The sequence below is a fragment of the Sciurus vulgaris genome (assembly GCF_902686455.1).
Source record: "Sciurus vulgaris genome assembly, chromosome: 1".
Classification (NCBI taxonomy): domain Eukaryota; kingdom Metazoa; phylum Chordata; class Mammalia; order Rodentia; family Sciuridae; genus Sciurus; species Sciurus vulgaris.
The window spans coordinates 116530110-116550816 of NC_136461.1; the positions used below are offsets into that span (position 1 = coordinate 116530110).

Genomic DNA, 20707 nt, shown 5'->3' on the forward strand with positions numbered 1-20707 from the left:
ATTTTTAATCATTACAATGGGTGTGAAGTGGTAACACTTAATGTAATTTGCACTTCCCTGATGTTGAGCATGTTTTCATGACCTTACTGGCAATTCATGTTGCTCCACCCCTACCCCTACTAGGAATCAAACCCAAGACCTTGAGCATTCTAGGCAAAACTACTACCAATGATCTACATTCTAAGCCCTCATTAGCATTCTTTTGAGAAGAGTCTATCCAAAATTTTTGCCCGATTTTTTTAGTGGTTTCTTTCATTCTGTGGTTTGCTTTTACATTTTTTGGGGGGGAGTGGGGGGAGGGGGATACCAGGAATTGAACTCAGGAGTACTCAACCACTGAGCCACATACCAGCCCTATTTTGTATTTTATTTAGAGACAGGGTTTCACTGAGTTGCTTAGTGCCTTGCGTTGCTGAGGCTGGCTTTGAACTTGCAATCCTCCTGCCTTAGCCTCCCGAGCCACTGGGATTTTAGGTGGGTGCCACTGTGCCTGGCACCTCACTTTGTTTTCATTTATTTTATTTTATTTTTACAACTGCATTTTGATTCACTGTACACAAATGGATGCAACTTTTCATTCCTATGACTGAACACAATGTAGACGCACACCATTTGTGTCATCATACATGTACACAGGGTACTGACTGTCTCAGTCCACTATTTTTCCTTCCCCTACATCTTCCCACCCCATTTCCCTCTACACAATCCAAAATTCCTCTATTCTTCTCTTATCACCCCTGCCCCTTAAGTATCCTCATCTACTTATCTGAGAAAACATTCGGCCTTTGTCTTTTTGGGATTGGCTTATTTCATGTAGTATATTCTCCAACGCCATCCATTTACCTGCAAATGCCATAGTTTTATTCTTCTTCAGGGCTAAACAGTATTCCATTGTGTATATATACCATAGTTTCTTTAACCATTCATCAATTGAAGGGCATCTCAGTTGGGTCCACAATCTAGCTATTGTGAATTGAGTTGCTATAAACACTAATGTGGCTGTTATCACTGTAGTATGCTAATTTTAAGTCCTCTGGATATAAACCAAGGCATGGGACAGCTGGGATAAATGGTGGGTCCATTTAAAGTTTTCTGAGTAATCTCCATACTGCTTTCCAGAGTGGCTGCACCAATTTGCAACCCCACCAGCAATGTATGTGTGCTCCTTTTCCCCACATCCACACTAACACTTAATATTGCTTGTGTTCTTGATATAGACATTCTAATTGGAGTTAGCTGAAACCTTAGGGTGGTTTTGATTTGCATTTCTCTAATTACTAGGGATGATGAGCACTTTTTCATTTATTTGTTGATCACTTGTTTATCTTCTTTTGTGAAGTGTCTGCCCAGTCCCTTAGCCCATTTGTTGACTGGGTTCTTTGTATTTTGGTGTAAAGTTTTGTAAGTTCTTTATAAATTTTGGAGATTAGCAGCAAGTCACTTTTTAATAGTGCTTTCAGAACAAGTTTTAAAATTTTATGAAATCAAATTTACCTTCTTTTATGGTCCTTGTATTTTTTTATACTATTTAAGAAATCCCTGAATTATCATAAGGTCATGAAGATATTCTTCTATATGTTCTTCTAAACATTTTGTAGATTCACAAATTTCACAGACATTGTAGGAACAATTTCAAATTCAATTTTACATATGGTATGAGATAAGCAATTATCCTTTTTACCATGAAGATACCTAGTTTACAGTACTATTTTTTGAAAAGATTATTTTTGCCCAATTGAAATCAACTGAAAGTCAAAATATATAGAGAGGAGTGTCTGTTTTTGGACTATTTTGTTTCACTGAATGACATGTGTATACTTAAAACAATATCACACTGCCTGGAATACTATGACTTATACTAAGTCAATATCAGTTAGTGGAAATCTAATTTTCTTCCTCAAAAAAGTAAAACTTTGGCTTTTTTATGTCCCATACATTTCTATACAAATTTTAGAATCAACCTGTCAATTTATATAAAAATCCTGGTGGAATTTTATTAAGAGCCTACTGAACTTATGGATTGTTTGGGAGAAAACTGACATCTTAACAGTACTGCATCTTCTAAGCAAAGATCTAACACCTCTCTCCACTTAGTCTTCTTTATTTTTATCAATAACGGTTTGTACATTTTATTATACAGATACTGTACATATTTTGCCAGATTTATCCTTAAGTTTTTCATGGCTTTTAATATAACTGTACTTGTTATTTTATACAATTTTGTAATTGTTCATTGATCCTGTGCACAAGTACAATGATTTGTATATGTTCAGCTTAATCTCACAGAAATCCTGTTAAACTCATTTATTAAGTCCAGTAGCTTGTTTGTTTTTGATACCAGGGATTGAACTCAGGGGCACTTGGTCAGTGAGCCACATCCCCAGCCCTATTTTGTACTTCATTTAGAGACAGGGAGTGCTAGGGATATAGCTTAGTTGGAGTGCTTAGAGTGCTTGCCTTGCAAGCACAAGGCCCTGGGTTCAATTCCCAGCACTGTGGGAAGCCATCCTTATTTAGCAGAATCAGACTAGGCTGAGCCACGGGACACAAATGTCTGGCGTTGTCGAGGAACTGCTGGGAAGCATGTGGTGTTGCCTAGGAATGATTCCCTGTCTCCTTCTGGAATAGTCCCCCCTAAGAGAATGGCTTCCCTCACTCTACTCTATCCTGTCCATCATAGAAGAAGCTCCGCCCGGTCTTGCCCCCTTTACCTGTGTGTTATAAATAAAAGAGAGTTGGGCCACTTCATGTTATTAGAGGCCAGAGCTCGTATGGCCAGACCTGTCATGTCCCCTCTCATTTAAAAAGGGTATTGGCTCTTGTGTGTTTTTTGAGTACATAAGTTTATGGGTAACTGATCAACAGCCACCATCATCCTCTGGTAGTTAACCCTTTTCTCATCCATGCGGGACGTGGCTGAGAGACCCCCATACAGCACCACCAAAAAAAAAAAAAAAAAAGAAAGAAAGAAACAAAGAAGAGAGACAAGGTCTCACTGAATTGCTTAGTGCCTCACTTTTGCTGAGGCTGGCTTTGAACTCAGTGGAGATCCTCCTGCCTTAGCCTCCTGAGCAGCTGGGATTACACCACCACAGTACAGTAGCTTTTTAACAGAATCCTTAGGAAATTTTCTATAGATTATATCACCTGGAAATATAACTCCTTTCTTTCTTTCCTATCTCTATGAAATTTAAAAATTTCGTTTTATTACCTTATTGCAATGGTTAAGTCTTTGTTACTATGTTGAATATAAGTAATGAGAAGAGTGCCCATCTTTACCTTGTTCCCAATCACAGCCAGAAAACAGTCTTTCACCATTAAGTATTAGGTTAGCTATAGGTTTTTCTGTAGCTATAACAGGTTGAGAAAACTCTTGTCTATTTTTCTAAGGATTCTTTAAAATATTCATAAATAAGTATTAAATTTTTCAAATATATTCTCTAAATCTACTTAAAAACAATTAGGCAATTTTTCTTATTTACTGTTAAATTCACAAAATATGTTGCTTGATTTTTCAATGTTAACCAAACTTTGGAGTTGGGTATGGTGGATCATGTCTGTAACCTAGTGGCTTGGGAGACTGAGGCAGGAGGATTGTGAGTTCAATGCCAGCCTGAGCAACTTACTGAGGCCCTGAGCAATTCAGAAAGCCCCTGACTCTAAATAAAATCTTAAAAAGGCTTGGGGATATGACTCAGTGGTTAAGTGCCCCAGGGTACAATTCCCATTATAAATCAAAACAAAACACCTATTTATTTGTACTCCTTGGTTGTAGTATATTATCCATTTTTACATACTGGATTCCAATAGATAATATTTTTGCATCCATAGCCACAAATTACTAGTTTGTTGTATTCTTGTAACACTTTTGTTATGGCAATACTGGAAATACTGACCTCATAAAATTAATTTGGAAAAGCTCCAATTTTTGAAAGAATCTGTATATAATTATTTTTTTCATTGAATGGTTGATAGAATCTTACTGAAACTACTGGGTTTTGAGTTCTCATTGCCTAAAAATTTTTAATAATCATTTCCTTAATAGATTCAGAAATATTTTAGGTTATTTATTCTTGGGTGATTGTTTTGGATGTTTCTTCTTAGTCAACTTCTCAATTTCTTTAAATGAAAATATTTTTAATCTTACTGTTATCCTTTTAAAGGAAGAATGATATGTCTGAAACCCTTTCATTCATTCCGTATACTGTTAATTTGTCTTCTGCTTTCTTATTTCTTGTTTTTGTAACACACACACACACACACACACACACACACACACACACGTATTTTCCAAATAACCAGTGATAATTTTGATTTTCTGTTTATTTCTGCTCTTATAATTACAATTTTCATCTTTCTTACCTGGGCATGTTTTCTCTTTCTAACTTCCTAAAGGTAAGAGAGATCTGAGTCACTTATTCAGATCTTTGCTCTTTGGGGTTTTTTTTTTTTTTTTTTTTTTTTCCCCCTTGGTACCGAGGATTGACCTCAGGGGCACTCAACCACTGAGTCACATCCCCAGCCCTATTTTGTACTTTATTCAGAGACAGGGTCTCACTGAGTTGCTTAGTGCCTTGCTCTTGTTGAGGCTGGCTTTGAACTTGTTATGTGAGCCTCCTGAGCCCCTGGGACTTTACAGATGTGTGCTACTGTGCCCAGCTCAGACCTTTTTTTGTTTTTTTTTTTAAAACACAGCCTTAGATGTGATTTCACAAGTTTTTATATGCTTTCCTCACAAAATATTTTCTAACTTAGTTTTCAGGAATTCCTGTTTAAGAAATGTGTTAATTTCCACTTAGGGAATTTCAAGGTATCTTTCTGTTATTGAATTCTAATTAAATTCTATTATGGTCTGAAAATATTATTATGCATGAGAACAGAACTTAGAAAAAAAATTTTTTAGTTGTAGATGGACACAATACCTTTAATTTATTTATTTTTATATGGTCGTCAGGATTGAACCCAGGGCCTCACCTGTGCTAGGCCAGTGCTCTTACCACTGAGCCACAACCCCAGCCAGAGATCAAACATTTAAAGATTATTAAGACATTTTGAGGATCCCAAATATGATGGTATCCTAGTAAAATTGCAAAAGGCCATGGGGAAGATGTGTATAATATATTCATATTTGTTGATAACTTCTGGCACTTTTCAAGCCTGTGGTAGATTCATGCTTGCACCTACTGTTTCCTTTCTGTCCAAAGAACTTTCTTTAGCATTTCTGCTACTGTATGTCTTATAGTAAAACATTCTTTAGAGTTTTGTTTTTCTGTTCATGTTAATGTTGCCTTCATTTGTGAAGAGTATTTTCACTGATTAAAGAATTTTAAATTGACAAAAATTTTTAAGCACTTGAAAAATTCATTTTTTATGACCGTAGTCACATTCTAAAAGTGAGTAGCAATCCCTGTATGTAGTATTACACAAATTATGAGACTGACAATTATCTTAACAACAAAAACTTACGAACATTTAACTCAGTCACTTTACTTCATGAAAACTGGTTTTCAAAAAAGGCATATATGTCATCTCATAGAATACCAAGGGAAATCAATAGATTAAGTGACAAAAGAACTACATTATAAGAAAAATTGGTGATCAGAATGTTAGGTTAAAATACTGTATAAAAATTTTGGCAAATGGACTTAGAAATCAGAAAATATACGCATACTAGAAATTTTAGGAAAAGACTTCCATATTCTGCTTCACAATCACTATTACATCCCAAAAGAGAAAATGGGTTGGGTTGATAAAATTATCTGTTCTGCCAGTATAGACCACCGTTTCAATGTTCTAAAGAAATAAGATGGAGCCAGGCACAGTGGCACACGCCTATTATCCTAGCACCTCAGGAGGCTGAGGAGGGTGGATCACAAGTTCAAAGTCAGCCTCAGTGAAAGTGAGACGCTGAGCAACTCAGTGAGATTCTGTCTCTAAATAAAATACAAAATAGGGCTGGGGATGTGGCTCTGTGGTCTAGTTCCCCCTCAGTTCAATACCTGGTACTGAAGAAAAAAAAAAAAAAAAAGAAAGGAACAAGGGAGAGTCACATAAAAAGAGTTTTAAAATAACAGTTTACCCTCTCAATATATGATCTTCATTAACTTAAAAAGAAACTATCCAAATGTTGACCAGATACAGAAATCATATTATCATTTCCCTTCAGTACCTCTGAGTACAGAGCACAAGTGATCCCAATAAGGAATGGGCAATGGGCAGCTCTTCCTTAGGTAGGGATGGCTTCCCTGGGGTTGTGTCTCCTCACAAACAGAAATGAGGAAGTGGGCTTTTAAAAGACCTTCCACCTAAAAGGATCTATGCTTGAGATCCCAACCTTGAGCAGACTTTGGGGCGGCAAAAAATGTGGGTTAAAAAAATAGGTGGAGGAAATATTCCTCACCTTTTGATAGCATCACTTGGAAATTTTTTGCATTATAGTTCAAGGAAATCTTTAACCAGTACTGTTGAAAGGTATACAAGTGAGGCATCTGACAAATTTTTGATGAAAATATTTAAAAACGGCCATGTCAAGTTTGGGTAGAAATACATTGCATTGCCATGTTACTAACAGTAGTCAGGACTTCTTGCCTCTGAATTTTGGGAAACAACAGTCTGGTTAGGAAAATGCAGATGAAGATGTATATCAAGCCATTTGACAGAAATCTAGCAAGCAGCACACCTATGAACACATTTCCTGAACTCGTCCCAAGGAGGCAACATTAATGAAACTGGTTCTAACAGAAAGGATGAAAGAAAGTTAAATGCAGGGTAGGACCTTTTCCTTTACAGAATGATGAGTGAAAGAGAACAATATCTTCTCATTTTCTGTCCCATATGGGAAACATTATATCACTTCTGGATTTTAACAAACTGGCTTCATTTTTCAAGATGCATCACTTTATTTTCCCCACAAGGTGGCTATGCATTAAAAACTTTAAGCATGTGACAGTCACATGATTTCTTCAGTAAGTACCAAAGCTTCCACAAGCTTTCCTGGAGTTTATAGTCAGATGAGTCCTCACATTTCCAATATTAATGTGTTCTCCACAGCCATCAGTTCCTTTGATGTTTGGGTTATTGAAGGCAAACTTACTTGATAATTTGTCTTCAACACAGTCTATTTCTGTTCCTAAAAGTATCAGCTGTGCTTTCTTTTTAAAGAACACAGATTCCATCCTAAACAACTTTATCAGATTTCCTTTCTGTAAGAAAGGCCAATACATTACAGCCCCTGGTTTGAATACTGACTTTCACACATGTTCAGGCTTATATTTAAGAAGCTGTTTTATCTTGTTTACTGCTGAAGGTGTCAGGGTGAGTGCAGCTTCTTCTTGCTCACAGCTGAACAGTGGTCTGAACAAATGAGGTTGACATTATTTACTGATCTAGCCCTGCAGTCTTGGGCTGGAGCTTGACCACTGGAGCTTCCCTCCATGGACACCTAACGTGTTGACCTCCACTGTGTTTTTACATAAAATCTTATTTTTTAAGTACTGGAGATTGAACCCAAGGGACATTTTACCACTGAACTACAACCCCAGTCCTTATCTTTAAATTTTTATTGTGTAATTTTTATTTTGAGGTTATCCTTGAGCTTGTGTTACTCCTACTTTTGCCTTCTGAGTTGCTGAGATTACAGACATGCACCATTGAGCCTGATTTGGCTTATAAAAATTTCTGACAATAAATACACCTGCTGTAAGCTGTTGCTCTATTCCCCTGTAAGATAGATGTTTTGCTTCTCTAGGAAATTTTAAGATTTTCTCTTTACAACGTTTCCAGAAACTTGGTAATGATGTCCCCTAATTAGTGCATATACGCACTATGTGTGTTTATCCTGCATGAGACTGCAAAGCTTCATGGATCTAAAGGTTATCACTTTCATTAATTATGGAAATGTACTGAACACTATTTCTTCAAATGTCTTCTACTCGAACACTCTCTCTCTATATATTCCTTTTTGGAATGCTAGGGATTGAACCCAGGGCTTTGTTCATGCTAGGAAAACATTCTACCACCGAGGTATACCTACAGGCTCCCAATTCACTCTCTTTTTTCTCTACCAAATAGTTATAGGGCATTCGATCCATGCGTATTAGCCATCTTGATATTTTATCACAGGCCACTCAAGTTCTATTCTTTTTTTTTTTTGGTCAGTCTTTTTTGCCCCATTATATTTCACTTTACATAGCTTTTATTAATATTTCTTCAAATCCAGTGATCTTTTTTTTTTTTTTTTTCTTTTTACTATATTGGGGATTGAACCCAAGGTTTCATACACACTGGACAAGTGTGCATGCTTTGTCACTGAGTTACACCCACAGTCCTTTTTAAATTTTGAAGGGGTCTTGCTAGATTGCTCAGGTTGGCCTCAAATTTTTTGATCTTCCTCCCTTCGCTTCCAGAGTAGTTGAAACACATGTACCACTACACCTGGGTTGATCTTTTCTTATATAGTGCCTAACGTTCCATTGTGTGACATTTTCATTTCAAACACTATGCTTTTTCATCTATAAAAGTTACACTTGTTATTTTTTAACATATTGATTTTTTTATTTAAAAGGAGTGAGTTGCTTGGCATGGAGGCACCTGCCTGTAATCCCAGAGGCTGCGGCAAGAAGATTGAAAGTTCCAAGCCAGTCTTGGTAAAGGGAAGGCACAAAGCAACTCAGTGAGACCCTGTCTCTAAATAAAATGCAAAATAGGGCTGTGGGTGTGGCTCAGTGCTCAAGTGTCCCTGAGTTCAATCCCTGGTACCACTCCTCCCCTGCAAAAATAAAAGTAAAAAATAAAAAAGTATAAGGAATGAGTTGTGATCGGGGGATTATAGGTTTTATGGACAAGAAAAAAAATACACCAGAACCAACTTGTTCATCCGTCTTTTAAATTTTTCTTCTCATCCTTTTTCACTACTGTGACTAAAATATCTGACCAGCACAATTATAGAGAAGGAAAGATTTATTTGAAGGCTCACGCTTTCAGAGGTCTTAGTCCATAAAAAGCTGATTCCATTCCTCTGGGCTCGAGGTGAGACTGAACATCATGGCAGAAGAGAGTGGCAGAGGGAAGAAGCTCACATGGTGATCAGAAAGCAGAGAGACTCTCCACTCTCCAGATACAAAATATAAACACCATAGCCATGCCCCAATTTATACCTCCTCCAGCCACACCCTACAACTTCAGTTAATCCCACCAGGGATTAATGAACTGAATGGGAAGACTCTTGCAACCCAATCATTTCTCCGCTAACCTTCCTGCACTGACTCACATGTGAGCTTTTGGGGGACACCTTCATATCCAAACCATAACATCCTTTAAGGAATATAAAAAAGATGGATGAAAAAAAAAGATTTCAGCATTAAACTCCTTTTTTTCCTTCAGCTCAGTAGGCAGCAATATCCTTTTTGCATTTTTCCTTCAGCTTAACTTGTCATTTGCTACACTGCTTTTCCACATCTCTTCCAGTATTGCTGCAACATCACTAATGGACAGGATGTTCTCCTTAAGATTTTTGAGTGATACTCAGAACAGAACAAGAAGATGGCCAATGGAGGCTTCTGGGATGCACTGGAATCCTCCAACTACTTTGTTTCCCCTTTATGAGGGACATAGGTTTTCATTTTTCTTCCATAAGAGACCTTGTCCACCTTTGTCATTTCTTCAAATTTTCCTTTCTCTTTAGTAGATACAGTATTTCACCTCTCTGAGCACTTCTTATCATCAAGTCAACTTCTGAGAAATTGACTGAAGTTTCTGGATAATTCTTCCAGTGATCATTCTGGCAAGTTTGCACAAAGAATGTGTTTGATAACATTTTGCCTCTCAGATTCTGAGGATGTTATTTGCCGGATTTAGTTGGTTTTCTTCAGTGAGCCAGAGTCACCTGGTGCCCATCCAGCTCTAGAAAATGTTGATACTGAGAAAATGGAACCTCTGCACACTGTTGGTGGGAATATAAAATAATACAGTGCTATGGAAAACAGCACAGCAGTTCCTAAAAAATTTTAAAATAGAATTGCTATATAATTCAGCAAGTCCACTTTTAAATACATACACCAAAGAATTTTAAGCAGGATCTTGGTAAAGATATTTGCACATGATTATTGTGCATCATTTATAAACAGTCAAAAGGTGGAAGCAATCCACATTTCTACCTACAGATGGATAAATTAACAAAATGCGGTATACACATAATGGGAATATTATTCAGTCACAAAAAGGAAAGTAATTTTGACACATGCTACAAAATAGATGAAACTTGAGGACATCTATTTTTTTAACTGTCACAAAAACAAGCAGTGTATGATTCCTCTTTTATGAGGTGTTAAATTAATGAGACAATGTAAAATGGTGTTTTTTTTTTTTTTTTTTTGCGGTGCTGGGGATTGAACCCAGGGCCTTGTGCTTGCAAGGCAAGCACTCTACCAACTGAGCTATATCCCCAGCCCTAAAATGGTGGTTTTAAGGGGATAGGTGGAGAGGGGAATAAAGTCCTGTTTTATGGATATATAATTTGTTTTGCAAGATAAAAATAGTTAAGGATCTTGGCTATACAACACACAAAAATACTTAGCACTGGTGAATTAACTACACTTAGGAATGTTTAAAAAGATAAATTTTGCCATAGTTAAAAATGTTTTTGATGCTAACGTTTTAGAATCAGTTACTTGTAGAATGGTTTGAATCCTTAAAATAGATTTTAAATTTAAATAGGGGACTTGTAAGTGTCACTTTTACTCAAGGAATATTTAGTGTTGCTAAGGTGTAATCATTATTGAGTCCTTCTACCAAGAACTCTATAGTTGGCAGTCAGAATTCAGATTTTTTTTCTGCCTTGTATAAATCCTAAGAATTTTAAATTTTATGACTTCCTGTTTATCCAGTGTCCAACATTTTGATGTTTTACTTTCTGTCAAGTAGAGCCTCGTACTAAACAAAGGTTTAAGTTTTTATTGGTACTGGGAATTGAACTCAGGGGTGCTTAACCACTGAACCACATCCCCAGAACTTTTTTTTTTATTTTTTGAGATACAGTCTTGCTAAATTGCTGAAGCTGGACTTAAATCTGTGATTCTCTCAGCCTCCCGAGTTGCTAGGATTATAGTTGTGTGTCACTGCACCCTGCTATAATGTTTAAGATTACTCATCAAATGTACCTAAACATTTTTGCAATCTTCTTTTTGTTGTTTACTACCATACCCTGTTCTCCATTCTATAATACCTAATTCATATTTCCATAAATTCATGACAATAATGGGAGGAGGATCAATAACAGCAGCAATTAACAACAGAAGTTAGTGTTTACTTATAGACTAATTCAATGATAGGAATTTCATATAAATTATTCTTATTCTCATTATTTTGCATGATAAACAAAAGTAGCCTCAAATTATAAATGAGAAAGCTGTGGTTTGAATAGTTTATATAACTTGTACAATGTTACACAATATTGCTGAAGTTGAATCAGTCACATCCAACTTCAAAAGTACATAGTTTTCTTGTCATGTCATAATATTTTCTCTTCTTTCCCCACTTAGAACACTTTTAGCCACAGCATATGTATAATGTCTTAGAAGTCTCAATCCCATGTTTATATAAGACTTTTTTGATTAACCTTAATATGGGTCCCTGAATATAACAGTTGCTCAATATTATAATTAGAAAAGAAGTACTTCTCATCTGTTTAACAATATTTGCAAATCAACTAATGAAAGTTGAAATGTTTCTATGAAACAATACTGCAGAACTTTGTTTTTCAAGAAGTGTTAAATTACTGTGAAATCTGTCCTAACTAAAATCTTCAGGGTTATATCAAATCCCTGAGGAAAAAAGAAAATAAACAAAATCACTTTAAAAGCTGCAAAAAGAAGGTGTGTGGGGTGGGGGGTACTACCAGAGGTAAGTACTGACAAAGAACACTTGAAAATATTCATTTCATCTTCCTATTAAGTCTTAAAAGACCTAACATGATACTTAACACACCTCAGGAAGACTTAGATCTTTCTCACCAATTATACTTTTGCTACCCTACACTCCCAGCTTGCCTAACAATGACAATGACAACAGTTGTTAGTAGTCATATATTAACAGTTGTTAGTAGTATATGATCCCTTTGGATTTATTTCAAAACAGGGCAATTACTTCAAAGATTAGGCAAGTGATGTCTTATTTAAAATGTGTATTACTTTTTGTTTACACATTGCTTACATACCTTACTTCACAGACGAGAGAGCTATTTTATTCCACTGACTATACCTAGAAGAATAGAACATGGTTCTGGTTCTTTGCCTTTAAATCGCAAAATAAAGGCTGGGGTTTATTTGTTGCTGGAATACGTGAGAATGTTAGGTCAAAGATTGAGAACATAACAGTTGCAAAAAAAAAGTTCATAGTTAATGGAAATTCTCTATAGAATATTTGCATTTCGCTCTAAAATGCAATGGGAATTCGAACAACTTAAGATAAAATCTAATTTAATATTTTTTTCCTGGTCTCAGAAAATAAAAAATTTGTTGGTCATTAGTATGACCTTGTGGTCAGGAAATCTTTTGCCTGCTTCTTTCAATGCCAAAACTGAAACGAGGGACAATTTATTCTCTTCTGTGATAAGTTTATTTCTATTTGATTTTACACTGGTGTCATTTTTTAGCAACTGCAGTTGTATGCATGAAAATCTGATGTGATCTTCTGTCGTGCTGGAGTCCTAGGTTTTGGCTTTCATCTATTGCACCAGGAAATGTTGCAATTAACAGACTCTCAGTGACAAGGGACCAAGGAAGCATATGCTCAACAGCTCTAGTGGGTGCTTCTTATTTATGAATCAAACTTTATTAAAATTTTTCTGGTTTCCTATTTTTTCAAGGCTTGGTAATGCTCTGAGAATGTTTCCAGATTTTATCTATTGTTTTAAGGTTTAAGGTACCAACATGTTTGTTAGTTCTATACAGCTATCACTAGAGAAATAAATAACTCTAATTTGTAATAATGCCACCAAATTTTTTTTGCAGTGCTGGGGATGAAATCCAGGACCTCACCCATTTTAGGCTAGTACTTTACCACTGAGCTACATCTCCATCTGGCCACCAGAATTTTAACAGTACTAAATTTCCCCTTTCAAGCTCACAAACTGTTCTAATTGCATACCCCCAAGACTATGGTTCCTTATTTCCCAATTATTCAACATTTTGTTTAAATCCTTGACTTCTTAGTTACACTGATATTAACTACTTTTTTCTACTCTTTAGCTTCTCCATTTTTAAGGTTTCTATAACAGTACTATTTGATTTTTCCTATTTAAGTCATATTCACTGACACTGTTTCTTCCACTTTTCTGCCCTTTCAAATGCTCATGTTTCTTAGGTGTCTTTCCCACTTGTCTTTTCATTTTATAATTTTTTCCTGGGCAATCTCACTCAATGCCAAATTCAAGTTTATACATGTACTGATAGTCTGTATTTCTATAAAGAAGTCACTGAAAAGATAAACCACTACTTCCAGTTGCCAAGCATTTCTACCTCAACAGCCTGAAGACAGTTAAAATTAAATATATTCAATGCCAGGCACCATGGCACACGCCGATAATCCCAGCAGCTTGGGATGCTGAGACAGGAGTGAGTTCAAAGCTAGCCTCAGCAATGGTAAGGTGCTAAGCAACTCAGTGAGATCGTGCCTCTAAATAAAATACAAAAGAGGGCTGGGGATGTGGTTCAGTGGTCAAGTGCCCCTGAGTTCAATCTGCAGTACCAATTAATCAATCAATTAATTAAAATCTGAAGACATCATCTACTATTTTCATGCATGTTTATTACACTCTTTTTCACACTATAATCACAATTTATTTAAAATGCATATATGTTAGACAGTATTCATAAATATCTGCTGCCCTACCTTCAAAGAATTACAATTCCCAGTCCACATTGACATTAAGACTGAACTTGCTTTGACAATGAAATGTGAGAAGTAATGCACATCAGTTCTAGGAAGAACTTTTAAGAGTCAGATAGTGCTTTCCTGTGGCCCTTTCCTCTCTTCTACAAGACAAGCAACATTAGAGAGAGAGGCTGTTCTGTGAACTGGGGTCCTAGAGAAGACAACGTGAAAGAGACTTCAAAAATCTTCTTTGGGGTACAGATGCTTGATGGGTCACATAACATGAAAAAAAAAAAAAAAAAGTGTTTGTTGTTTTAAGTCACTAGGCCTGGGGGATCATTTTTTAGAATTGTGAATCCTAGGTCATTCTGCCTAATATACCAAAAATTTATCCTCCTTATTCAAAATCATTCCACAGTTCCTAATTGCATCCACAAAAGTTTCATCTCCTATGAATGAAAAAACAAACTGCATGTGATATAGCCCATTATTACTGTTACAGCCTCACTTTCAAATACCACCATCATATCTACCCCATGGACACAGTAATACCCAACAACATGTTCTCCAAAAACACTATGCTATTTCACGGTTTTGAGTCTGAGGTACTATTGTTACTGTTTAAAATACATTTGTATCCTTTATATTGTCTCACTTAAATTTAATATATTTAAATTTAATATACACCAGTGTATGTACCACTTCTTCAGGGGCAGCAATGATAGTCATCTGAAGTGATCAGTATGTCATAGCATTTTGTATACTGCTCTATTAATAGAATTTAACACCCTGTTTATTGGTGAATATGTCTGAACTCTTGGTAGCAGTAACTTTAGCTTATTCATATTTGAACCCTAGGGTTCATTACCAACAATAATCCTTAAAACATTTGATTCAATGAATAAAATAGTCTCATTTATGGACTTAGATATTCTCTTTTTTGTTTGCTAAATTAAGGGCTGAGAATCTTTACCCTAGTCTAGGTAGACCACATAAAAATTAGTCATTCATTGTTAAAGAGTTTGAAAGTCTAAACAAAGTAGCATAAGAAACACAACTATCACTGATGTTTAAATTCCACCGTATAGTCAGGCACAGAGGTGCACGATTAATCCCAGGGATTTGAGAGGCTGAGAAAGGAGAATCACAAGATGAAGGCCAGACTGAGAAGATTAGTGAAAACCTGTCTCAAACAGGCTGAAGACTTAACTCAGTGGTAGGACACCACTGGGTTCAATCTCCAGTACTGGAAAAAAGAAAGAAAAATCCCAAACAACATAGTAAGATTTTATTGTACTTTTGGCACAAAACTACTAATAACGAACTTCTGGAGTGTTGTAGATAATCATCAAATAAATTCAACAAATACTATGTTGATACAATTTGACAGTGAGGACTTGTAGCACTGATAAAAAAAAACCCATATGCTATGGCTGTAAGACATAAGAGATCTACTAACCAAAGAGAGAGAGAAAACTAAAAGATACGTCATTTTCTTGCTTAAAAACTTTCTTTCACTTGTTTAAGTTTCTCATCACTGGTCCCTACCTACCTTTCTACCCTCACATTTAAAAACTGTCTTTATTCTAACTATAATGGTTGTTTTAGTTATTTTCTTGAACTCACTGAATAGTATATGTATTATTCTCACTGCTTGGAATGAAACTACTACTCTTCATCTCTCCTGATAATATTAATAGCTTAAAATTATTTCTTAATCTTCAATAAATTCAGAGGCAGATATATGTCATCTTTTATTTTTGTTTTTTAAAGACAATAAGGAGCATATCCTTAAATTTTTTTTGGGGGGGGGTGGGGACTGAACCTTCTCTACCACTGAACTATAACCCTCAGTCCTAAATCTCTGTACAAATATGCTATACTGTATTAATCAGTTGGCTATAATTTATTTATATATTAATTATTATATTTTGGTACCAGGGATTGAAGGCAAGGGTGCTTAACCACTGAGCTACACCCCAACATTTTTATTTTGAGGCAGGTTCTCAGTTAGTAGCTTAAGGTCTCACTAAATTGCTGAGGCTGGCCTTGAACTTGCAATCCTCTTGCCTCAACCTCCCAAGTTGCTGGGATTATAGATGTGTACCACTGCAACTAGTCTAGTTTGGTACAATTTAAAATAGACAAATAATAGAAATTCAAAAGTTGAGAATAACAAATAAATATTAATAGAGGTTCTTCTCATGCCTCATAATAGATTTGTGAAAGCTCTTTTACAAATTATTAGTTTACCACAGAATTTTACATCTATCTATAAACTTATTAAATACCTCCAGTCCACACTCCCCTGTTAGGTTAATTCAGTTTTTAATGGGTAAGACTACCATACTGTTTCAATGTACATTATTAATGATTCTCACAAAACAAGATCACCTTTCTTTCATTTTAGTACTTGAGATTGAACCCAGGAGTATTCTACCTTTGAACCTCATATCCAGCCCTTTTATATTCTTAAGTTTTGAGACAGGGTTGTCACTAAGTTGCTCAGGCTGGCTTCAAACTTGCAATCTTTCTGCCTCAGGCTCTTGAGTAGCTGGCATTACAAGGATGCACCACCATGCCTAGACATTTTTGTCTTCTGAACAAAATTATCTTGTAAGTCATTCACAAGTAACAGGTGGGAAATCATCTTGAAAATCTGTTAAAATAAATAGTACTAACCTGTCGAAGTAGTACTCTCAGATGAAGATCTTTTCCGGGTAGGGCTACAATTTGTGCTTTCTGATGGTCGCTGGGAAGGTTTATCTGAGTTTGACTGGGAACCTATAAAGACAGGAAAAGACAGAAATCATAGGAAAATTCAGGTCTGACAAAGCCAAATCACTCATTCTGTATTATAACTGTAAATTTCAGTTGCTGCCACTGCCATTCACTGTAATAACATGACTTGTAAGCTGGCAATAAGAGGAAAATAAACAGAGGACAAACCACACTAGATGTTGCCGGTAGAATTTCCCATGTCTCAAAATTTCTCTGGTTACATTAGCAGAGGGAAAACTAGTTTTAGTGGAAGAATGAGCAAAAAATATGATTTGCTTTTTATGTTTTACCATTATGTAATACAGATTCATTCCTGGTTTCTGATTAAAATTCATAATATAACTGACAAAACTTATAATCAATTAGGAACAGTGAGATAAAAACAGATCCAACCTAAGTATTTTATTTAATAAAATCAGAGAAAGTAAAGGGTTGGACCTTAAATTCACACATCCTATCAATTCACAGAAAAATTGTTCACCTCTATGTATTTCTTCTAAAGAAAATTCTGGAAGAAGGGGAAATTAATTGATCCATGGAGTAGAATAATCTCCTTTAAAGTTTTGCACTGAAGGTAACTTGGTTTATACACAAAAGCCATGAAGACAATTTAAATTTCCATTCAAATAGTTTCATAATTTTAGGAAGACTCCAAATCAATGTAGTATAATTTAACCCATCTCTTTCTGAAGAGAAAAGTATGTTGTTCAGGAAAGATTATTTTCCTGAGTAAAACTTGGTTCTAATAGCAGTTGGCTTGTTATCTAAAAAGCCAGCTGTTGAGAAAACACAACGCATGTCCCTTTCATGTTGTTAAAACAAACAAAAACTCTAGCAGTACTCTGAAATGTTCACTTTAACCTGGGGAAAAAATTACAAATAAAAAGCTGTAACATAGCATTGGTGGCAACAAAAGATAAAGGAAATCAAATACTTGAAGATGAGATTTTTAAGATCTGCCTCTAAGAGTTATATCTTTAATGAAGAAGTGACTAAAATACTGAAGGACAACGCAGGGACAGAAGAATGAATGGAGCTAAGTTTTTTAAAATTTCCTTTTCTCTAAGAGGAATAGACCAACCACAAGCTTTGTTTTAATTAAGTAGTATCTTAAATCACATCACTGTAAATACTCTTTCAGCAGGCTACTGGCAGTATTACTCAGGTGAGATGTAAGACTTGCCATTGAAGAGTAAAAGTTAGATTTTTAAAGAAACCTTATATTGTGATAATACAACCTACTTCTAAAACACAGTGATGACTGATGTAAGATCTAGTCAAGAGCAAGACTGTTTATTGTTGAATTTTAAAACAGATAAAAGGGATTTTAAAAACCAACAGTGTAATAATCCCCCTGGAATATGATTCAGATAGGATAAGATTTCCACTGAAGAGCTAAATGTCATTAAAAAAAGAAAAGAAAAAAAAAAAAAAAAAAAAAAAAAAAACCAAAAGAGCTAAATACCCTAATAAAACAATCCAAGAAGTAAAAGTCCAGGAATCAACAAAAACTTTAAAGTAGTAATTCTGAAAACTCATATATGGGACAGATATATATTCCCTACTGAGACAAAAAGTCAAGACAGAAGACAATAGTGGCCAAGAAGCTTGAGACATCATTGAACTCTATTACCATTCCTGATGAATGGACAAACCATCATAGATTAAGTACCAGGGGAAAAAGGGAGTTAGAGAGCACTTTTTATCAAGTCTTCTCTCAGTTGCAAACTAACATGTATTGAATATATTTATATGCTCAGTACTATAATAGAAAGTATTTAATAGTCTCTGCCCTCAAAGAGCTTATTTATGGGTTGTGCATGTCACCATGTATTACATTTCAGGTGGCAACTGTGCCATCCACTCTTGAGTTCTGTCTTCAGTTCCTAGGCTATTGGTAACTTTCCCCAAATTTCTTGGTCATCTTCAAGAAAGTCTTGATGAAGGCTTCAACTATACCTTTGATCATCAGGATATCCTGAGAATCACCCTGCCTGGCCTCACCCACCTCAGGGTAAAAGAGGGTACAGGCACTTTCTTCAAAGCTCCTTCTTTTGGTGGCATCTGGAGCTGCAGAGGAGGCAGTGGGAGGTGGAATGGGGGTCAGATCCCCGGAGATCGTTATTGGCAGCATTGTACAGCAATTCCTGAGAAACTGAAACAATTGAGAAAGAGATGGCTTAGCTCACTTAGCTTCTGAGCCACTTTTTCATTTCCTGAAAGTAATGGAGGCCAGCAGCCTATTCTTAGGATTTAATAAGAGACTGGAATAAAACTTCATTTAGGAAGGTTTTAATTTTAAAAAGTGTGTTTGAATTCCCTATTCATATAGCACAGAGCTGCTCTTAACTTTAGTCCACATTTAAGGAGAATAATGTATCCCTGAGACAGAGATCTCTAGGGCTTGATAATCATCAGCTCTAGAATCTTATTTCATTCAAAAATAGTTATAGGAACAGTAAGAAGATGAGGATACCTGAAAAAAACATTACTCAATGATGTAAAGCAATTGAGTTTAAGACGGAAAATGATGCTATAACTTATGTGCAAGAAGCAGCAACCTGTTAAAGATGTACAAAACTATGTTAAAATTAGGCTAACAGCAGAAATCATATGAAATCTGCAAAAATTATCTCCAATACTGCCAGAAACATACTGTTAGATAAGTCCCATTATGCAGTAAGGTGGTTAAGGAAGAACAAGATACTGTTCAAAGAGAACTAGTGCATTGATTTCAACAGAGACCAATATACCTGTTTTCAAAGCTGGAACAGTGAAATGCAGAGTTGACGTGGTATGATGTTAAGTATATGGACTATGAAGAAAGGCACTGTGGGTCTGATTTCTAGATCATCAACAAATTAGATTACATGAGTGAGACCAGTAAATATGCCTGTATTTTGGTTTAATAAAGCACTCTAAATCACATGATTGTTGTGAGACCTGAAATGAGATAATGTAATACAAAATCACTTTACAATATTCAAAGGGTTTTACAATTTTTCATGACTATTACATATAAACTGGCCCCCTACATTTATGATGGAACATCTATTTACTTTTGCTACTGGGGATTGAACTCATGGCCCTGTGCGTGCTAAGAACTTGCTCCACCACTCAGTTACACACTAGCCTAATCATGGAATTTTTATAATTTAAGTATTTATTTCTGTCACTGACATACTTAGACTAACTATTAAAGTAAAAATCTAAAACGTGTAGAAATTTAAGCCCAATTAGGGAACTAGAAATAATCTCTCAGTTATTTATCTTAAATGTAAAGCAAATCTAAGAAATACTCTTTAAAAAGCTACCTTTGGGGCTTGAGGTACTTGCAGAATTTAAAAAAAAAAAAAAAAGCTTCTCTGAAGTGAATCTTCTAATTCACCATTCCTTTATCATCGTTTACATAGAGTTGGGATTATGGATTACGTTCTAGATTATAGCAATAAAACCAGATGTGCTCAAGAGATGAATATGAATTAGAAGTTGTCTGGCTTTCTGTTCAGGTCTTTACCAGGACGAAGTAGTTTTCTGTTTCCCCTATTTAGTTCTTTGGTTCTTCTAATTCATGAGTGATTTAGGGAAGTTACCCTTTTTGTTGCTATTTATATCATGTGAGGTTGTTCATGTCTCTGATAGTGGTGATTTTAGATATGCCTGGAAGATTGTGTGAAAAATCTCCACTCTTCAAAGTACAAGAGGCATGTATATACTTTTAAGTTCAAGAAATGTTCATACCTTCTCAAAGTATACAGAGAACACGAAAAAAACTTTTGATATTAGAGAGGTCCCAATGTTTCTCAATTCAATGTTACAAGAATGCATAAATACTTCACAAGTAAACAGAGAATATAAGTGATAATTTCAGAATTTACAAAATTTGGGAGTAAAAAAATAATTAGATGTCTCATTACTCAGATGGCAGCCTTAGAAATATGTTTAGAAATATTCTGTACATGTTAAGAGAAAGAAGTAGAAATTACAGACAAATCACAAAAGAAGACACAGCTAAGTATAATTGGCAGTATATATTGATTGTTAGTATATTCTTTGT

General features: G+C 35.5%; 1 protein-coding gene across 4 annotated transcripts in view; it reads right to left on the reverse strand.

Annotated features, from left to right (window-relative positions):
• ASH1L (ASH1 like histone lysine methyltransferase) overlaps nucleotides 1-20707 on the reverse strand; it is a 134321-nt gene that overhangs the window by 100285 nt on the left and 13329 nt on the right. The window contains exons 1-3 of one of the 4 annotated variants that reach the window (XM_079104117.1): nucleotides 19404-19867; nucleotides 18610-18805; nucleotides 16552-16653 (exon numbers count right to left, since the gene is read on the reverse strand). In XM_079104117.1, coding sequence (XP_078960243.1) covers nucleotides 16552-16653; nucleotides 18610-18784 — 277 coding nt within the window. In that variant the 5' untranslated portion in view covers nucleotides 18785-18805; nucleotides 19404-19867. Of the gene's footprint in view, nucleotides 1-16551; nucleotides 16654-18609; nucleotides 18806-19403; nucleotides 19868-20707 lie in introns of those variants that run through there. The other 3 variants (XM_079104116.1, XM_079104118.1, XM_079104115.1) reach the window with 3 other exon arrangements.